This window comes from Rhagoletis zephyria, unplaced genomic scaffold, assembly GCF_001687245.7.
Source record: "Rhagoletis zephyria isolate East Lansing unplaced genomic scaffold, Rhagoletis_zephyria_1.1 Rzeph_scaffold_08282, whole genome shotgun sequence".
NCBI lineage: Eukaryota > Metazoa > Arthropoda > Insecta > Diptera > Tephritidae > Rhagoletis > Rhagoletis zephyria.
Window position 1 is genome coordinate 6317 of NW_016165362.1, and position 7007 is coordinate 13323.

The 7007-nt window shown below is 39.5% G+C and overlaps 1 protein-coding gene across 1 annotated transcript; it reads left to right on the top strand.

The window, feature by feature from the left end:
* Positions 1–5975: 5975 nt before the first annotated feature.
* On the top strand, positions 5976–6739 carry LOC108374933 (uncharacterized). The gene is made up of 4 exons (XM_017630993.1): positions 5976–6000; positions 6069–6242; positions 6341–6544; positions 6609–6739. The coding sequence occupies exons 1-4, from the start codon at positions 5976–5978 to the stop codon at positions 6704–6706; spliced, it is 501 nt and encodes a 166-aa protein (XP_017486482.1). The 3' UTR covers positions 6707–6739.
* The last annotated feature ends 268 nt before the right edge of the window (positions 6740–7007 follow it).

Here is a 7007-nt window from a genome sequence, read left to right on the forward strand (position 1 = left end):
TTTAAATAGTGTTTAAGTCGAAAATATATTTAAAAATGGTAAACATCTGTTTAAAAATCTAATTAAATTTTAATCAGTTACTTTAATGCAATATAAAGGTAAAACCCGTATCTTTCAAACAGAGAATACATTTTTAATTCGATCAAAAAACAACAAAGCTATAACTTCATGAAGCTGTAATTTGAAGAATACCAAGTAATAAACGAAGTGATAACTCCTGCATATTTGTTTTGTGTACCTTTGTATCGCTGTGTTATGAACCTAATTATATGCATTGGCTTTTTCTTACTTTGACATGTCAACTGACAACTTCATGAGATACTCTTATTGCTTGTAACTATTAAAAGCTGCTTTTAGCGAAGCAACTAAGACTGCCAACGAATATTATATATGCATTTCTTAGGGCCGTTTTCTGATGTAACCTTTAACTTTAAAGCTTACTTTATATTTAAAGGTTGGATTAAAAGTAAANATTATAAATTAGAGACACAAAATAAAATATTAACTTTTAAATAAAAACTTAGTGAACAAAAAATTTCTTAATTTTCCAGTAACCAATATTTGCCATAAATATCTTTAACTAATTAATTACTATAAAAACTAGTTTTGCTTGCAATAAAATGATGTGATTTTATATGCAACCTACCTTGTTTTAATTACAAATGTCATTTATTAGGATTCCGTTTACCATACCGGGTATTTAGTAAATGATTTAGCTATGTGTTAAAAGATGTTCTGCACATTATGCAGGCAAAACATCTCTTAGCCGAAAATTGGTTCGAGTTAGCGATAAGTAATAACTGATATGTAGTTGCATTTAAATATAATCCAACACCTATTATAAAAACCATTGATTAAAATTACCTCACATTATTAAGTGTTTTTGTGGATAGGTTACTCGGTTACTCTAGTTCTTAAGCCAACCCATGAATATGTATTTTACTCTTAGGGGAAGGCTTTTGCGGACGAAAATATTTGAATTTTTTCAAAAATAATTTCTATTCCTTCGTTAATTCGCAGGATAAAGTGTCCGCTAAAGTGATGTCTACTTAATCAAAAGATGCTATTTCCACTTTTTGGATTTTTTTTTTTAATTTTGTGGGTTAATATGTATGTATTATCTTCTGGCTCTTGCTTAAGATGTTGTCTGTCGCTCCTGCAATTACAAGCACGGCGGTCTCCGAAGCTGTTCGGTAGGAGCACTCTGTACGGAGTGCTTCCCATTTTTGCACATCTGCCATATGCTTGCGGTACCTTTCATGCCGTAGAGCTTCGGCCCATATTTTTGCGCCATAGAGCGCATGAGCAACCGCCTCTTGCTTGGGCTAGGTCCGCGTAGGTTGGCCATAACTCTGCTTAGCTTCCGTTGTATTTCATGCAAAAAAGCGAGCTTGCAATTAAGGCTGACACCCAGGTATTTTACGGCCGCTCTGCTTCAGACCGTTGTGCCTCCAACCCGCATTTCATTGATTAGGGGGATGCGTTTTTTTGTGAGAAGCACTGTCTCTGTCTTAGCTAAGGTCAACTGGAGACCGTGGTTGTTCATTCAAAAGCTGACTCGGCGCATCAACTGGTTCAGGCGCAGCTCCGCTGTCTCTACAGTTCGCGCAATGATAATCGCCGCGACGTCGTCGGCGTATCCCACCAATCCCGTCATCCCGTCATACTTATATGCTGTCATATGTCAGGCCCAGTGTTGCCAAACATGGGCTTTTCCTACCAAAACTGGTAGGTTTTTTTCCATTTGGTAGGCTGGTAGGCTTGATTGGATTTTGGTAGGTTTCGGGTCTACGAGTAATAGTTATTTGAGAAAAATAGAAAATATGTATCTCCAAACATTTTAGCAATTTTTTTTTTACATCAATATTTCACCAGTGCGTTCGTATAACGGCGGCCGCAAACATGATTCCTCAGTACAAACGTATACCCTTATTATTGCCAATATACAATACGAACATCCATATATACTTTATCGCGTACTTGGACCAAGATTCCAGGAAATTCTGCCAATGAGCTTGTACCCAATCCTATTCTGAGCGGAGGTCTTCGCAATCGAAGTCTGTATTATGTCAGATATTTAGGCAGCGTTAGAAGCCTTAGAATCTTTTAAAACGGCATCAAGGCTTGTGAACTCTAACCACCTGGGAGCTCACAATAGCGTACCGCTGTGGAGGGTTCAGGCACATGAAGGATTTGAAGGCAACGAAAGGGCTGACTGTCTTGCAAAGAGTGAAGCCTAAATGAGTTTGCATGGTTCCGAGCCTTTCTGCGGTACATCTAAATGATACACTGCAGACCTGGGAATTGCTGCACTTTTCAGGAGGAACTCCGAAAGATACCTTGAACTTAAAACTCTTACTGGCTATCTGACAGCACACTGCAAGTTAACGTACCGATTGAATTAAAAAAGGGTCTTTCTGTAGAGACTGACTGAAGGTTTTGTGGGCCGGTGAAGTAAACCCCAGAGTATATTCTATGTGCCTATCCCCGAAGCATGAATAGTAGATTGATGCACCTTGGAGAAGGATTGTCTTCTCCATCTAAAATTTGGAACATGGCATTATCCAAAGTGCTGAGCTTTTTAAATAGCCTAAGGTTGGAGCGACTACAATTAGGATTTAGCACAATATATCTTCTTAAGTCGCAACGCGGGTATCTCCGACAAAATAATAATAATATAGTCACTTGACAGGAATAAACACGCTCGCGTGTTTTGACGGCAAAAAAGGATGCGTGAAAAAAAATTGCGAAAAAAGACGCGTATACATGGATTCAACATCATTCCGGAAAAAACTCTTTGGGGAATTCGTATACTCGCAGTTTTCTTCGTCTTTCCTCGCCGTCAAAGAGGTTAACGCGTCTTTCTTTGCCCTCGCCTATGTTAAGAGTCCTCCGCCGAAATTTTTTTACGCGTCTTTTTTCGCTGTCAAATTTTGAGTCCGCGTCTTTATTCGTATCTAATGACGATATGTATGTATGTACAGTAAAATGAATCGTTATACGCAGTTAATTTGTTTTTATTGTACTAGCTTTGTTTTACTTTTACTAAATGTTATGCTAGCTATGTTTTTAATAAATTTGACATTGAAAAAAAAATTATGAAACTCAAAAAAATATTTGATAGGTTTTGGTTGGTTATGGTAGGAAATTTTGGTAGGAAAAAAAATGTGCCTGTGGCAACGCTGGTCAGGTCCCAATATAAAGCCTTGAGCTGCTACTACTGAAAGTGGTTTAACTCTCGTGCCGTCCGCTGTTTCGTATTTGATCGGGCAGTTACTGGATAATCTGGTGAAGGTACTCCGGTACTTTAAAGCCATGTTCCATTGCGTTCATCACATCAGTCCATCTAACCGAGTTAAAGGCGTTGTTGACGTCTAATATGAGCAGTAGATATATGGGGCGAGAGAAATGATTTTCGCGCTCCGTGCTCTTGGCCGCTTCTATTACCTCCTGTAAAGCGTGAATTGTTGACCTCCCTCTTCGGAATCCAAACTGGCTGTTTGACAGGTTTCCGGCATCTTTGAATGCAGAGAAGAGGCACTCTCTCGATAGTTTTTCCAGGGGTTTATCCGCTTTATCCAACATGCACAAAGGCTTGTATGATGATATGTTTGCCACTTTCCAGCAGTCGCGGAATATTTGCACCCTTAGGCAGGCATTTTACATTTTCAACGGGTGGTTTCGATGCCTATTAGCTGTAGATTTTAAGACTTCTGTCGGGAGACCCAATTCCCAAGCCGTGTGAGTCACTTCCTGCAATGTAAAAGGGGGATATTCTGAGGTATTCCTGGGTGGTCCACTAGGTCTAGGAGGATGCGTAGCGAATAGAATATCCACGATGGCTTCGGTTGTCGCAGTTTCTAAGGTAGATTCACTCTGAACGCTTTTAAATAGTTGCGAAGGACTACTTTATACCTTAAACCCCAAGGGTCATTATTGATAACTTCCCCCAAACGTTTCAGGGATCTCCTCTTGCTTATTTTATGTCACGATGGAGTTCATGCTCTGCCGATTTATGTTCATCAATATTCGAGGCTACGTCGCCACAGAAGTTATTGAGCAAAATTTAAGAAGTTACCATATTATTTTAAGTAAATTCTTAATGTAATGTTTAGGTCAAGCAGAGTAGAGAGTTGATTTTAAATTTAAAAAACAAATCGTAGAAAATCTACTCCGATCGGAGCAAAGTCCGGACGCTGAGCTGCAGTTAAAACAGGTAGCCAATGTATTTGCCACACAACTCTAACACCTGCTGTCAGAAATCACTCTTCAACAAAACGACATACGCGAGCAGTGGAACCACATTTCCAGCTCCCTAAGTACCGCTGCCGAAGAAGTAATTCGATTTAATCGAAGGCCGAACGCAATTCCATGCCGCTGCAGAGAAAAAGATGCCGCCAACTAGGCACGTTGCGATCGGGCACAATACGAACCAAACGTATTTTCCTTAATAAAAAGATATCGGCTGAAGGCCCGCGAGCGTCGAGAGTTGGAAATTCTAGCTGACAGTAAAAAAGTCACAACTGCTTCCAGAAAGTTAGGCCACTTACCGAGGGTTTCAGGTTAGATTACGTTGCAATGGCTAGGGAGAATAATTTCCCCTACACTAGAGCCAAAGGGATACCCATTGTGTGGCCATATGCAAATTTCGCTTCCCAACAATGTTGCGATACTCGCGCGGTATCAAACCATTTCATTTAAGCTATGCACTTTGATTGTGCTCTAATGTTGATTTATGGTACCTCCGCAAGGTTTTATAAATATAGCTTACCAAGCAGCAAAGTGCCGAGCAGTGGTAAAGGAGGTGCTGTACACTTTCTTCTTCTTCTTCGCATCTACAGCCGTAATCCACATTACCCAAACATTACCTACCGCCGCTGAAGAATAGAATAAGTCCGATTTCAACGAACCCGAAGGAACAATTGCTACGCTGAATCGGGCGCAAGGTGAGCTGCGTGCGACCGTTATAAGGAGCTGAAGAGGGAAGCGAGACGTATTTGCCACAATAAAAGGAGACAGAGGAAGGGTTGAAATACTGGGCGTTTATTAGAGAGTCGGGTGACTTTCGAAAGGTTTCCATACCGGGGCGAACTCCAGTGAGAACAACTATGGCAACCTAGTGACCGATGTCCAAAAAGTACTTAAATTATGGAGTGAACACTTTCCCTCACTACTGAATGGCAGTAACACTGAAAATGGTGGAGAAGACGAACCCGAGCACCCAGTCGATGATCGTATGGAGTCGATATCCCAACGCCTGACTATGACAATAAAGCTGCTGAAGCTGACAGCCTGCCACCTGAGCTATTCAAGCGTCTCGGCGAGGAGTTAGTAAGGACCTCTTATGCAGAATATGGTCGGATAAAAGGATCGCCACTCATCAACTAATTGTCGACTTCAAAGCCGTTTTCGACAGCACTCAAAGGAGTTACCTATACGCCGCGATGTCTGAATTTGATATCTCCGCGAAACTGATACGGCTGTGTAAAATGACGTCGAAGAATACCACTACCTCACACACAGCTGTGTGGATCGTTGAACTTTAAAAAACTTGTTTTAATTGTCTGGTATCTATGTGCGAGTATATGTATTTGCTTTCTTCCATTTTGTATTGACACTTTTGATGCAAGACTTTTAGCTTGAAGAGTAAATATTTACGTAAATTTCTTTTAAAAAATTGCTATTTATTTTAATTCTTAAATGCTGTAAACAATAACAGTGAAAACCATGCCATGTCTGCAAGACAAAGCTGTTTAAATTAGCAAAAGAACAAATTGCATAAATTAATTAAAAACAATTTAAATACATTTCAGTCCGCGTATTTTTATTATATAACGTGAACAATTACCAGATGTACTTATTTATGTCCAATCAAGCACATTCACCAAACCCATTATTATGTATAAGAAATAAGAAATTTTTCAATAAATACTGCCCACAGTGTAATTGAAGAAGCCCACATACTCCATACCGGCATGAAGGACTTCATTTCAATTTTAGGTAAGTTAAGTCGAAGTAATACTTCGCTACATGTAAAACTTAAAAAAACAAAACCCCTTTCCTTATAGAAATTTTACTCATATCACTGGCTTCGGCGTGCGCCCAATGTGCCGGCACTTGCCGAGTTAATGTGCCGAGCCAGTCAGTTTGCATTGTACAAATGGATCCGCAACAATGTCTTAAGATTAAGGAGTGCACACTTAATGAGTTGAATTGTTTTCGCTGGCGCCAAAAAATACCATGTAAGTGAGAAAAATTAAGTACACAATGAGTTGAAGTATAAACTTCTTTTCAAGTATAAATAACAACTCGTACAATATTTCAATTTACTTTGCTGCAGTGCTTAGTCGATCGCCTTTGGAACGTTGCAGCCATATAACAGGAGCCATTGGCAGTGGGCGTTGCACTACTGCCCTGGAGCAATGCCTGCGCGTAAATTGTGCAAATGATAAAGTGGTACGTTGTCAACGCGCAGGGAAAACTTGTCGCTTACTAACAAACTGTGAAGCGAAACGTGAAAATTGTCGTCGTCCTCCGGGCAGTCGTATGTGTTAGACAAAATTGAGAATTACTACAAAAAGACCTAAAATGTTTCTTTTTTCTTTCAGATTTGAAAGCCGTTCCTAGGCAGTCTTGTCAAGGCCTTAAACGTTCGGATGGTTTCAAGCCATGCAAACCGAAAAAGAGAAGAAGGAAATTAGGTTAGCTCACTCAGCCTAGTAGATGTCGCTTTGTATGGAAATGCTACAAGAAATATATATAGGACCTGCACTGCGTATTTTACGAATAAATTACAAAAAAAATCAATAATAAATATAAAGAATAAACTTTTCAATATAAAATCCAGAGAAATTCTATCAAAATGGCGCTTTCTCTCTATTGTCTTCTCTAGTTAGAAAAAATAGAGAAGACAATTTCTTAGACAATGTTGCTAGCAACCAACCTACAGCAATCTGTACGATTGCACGATTGGAAAATAGATATAAAATTAAGCTGTCTAACAGCCC

Bases quoted from the DNA above. Each gene is read 5' to 3' on its own strand.
- LOC108374933 (XM_017630993.1), top strand. From the start codon at position 5,976: ATGAAGGACTTCATTTCAATTTTAG. The intron at 6,001-6,068 runs GTAAGTTAAGTC...CTTTCCTTATAG, and splicing joins GGACTTCATTTCAATTTTAG to AAATTTTACTCATATCACTG. The intron at 6,545-6,608 runs GTATGTGTTAGA...TTTTTCTTTCAG, and splicing joins TCGTCGTCCTCCGGGCAGTC to ATTTGAAAGCCGTTCCTAGG.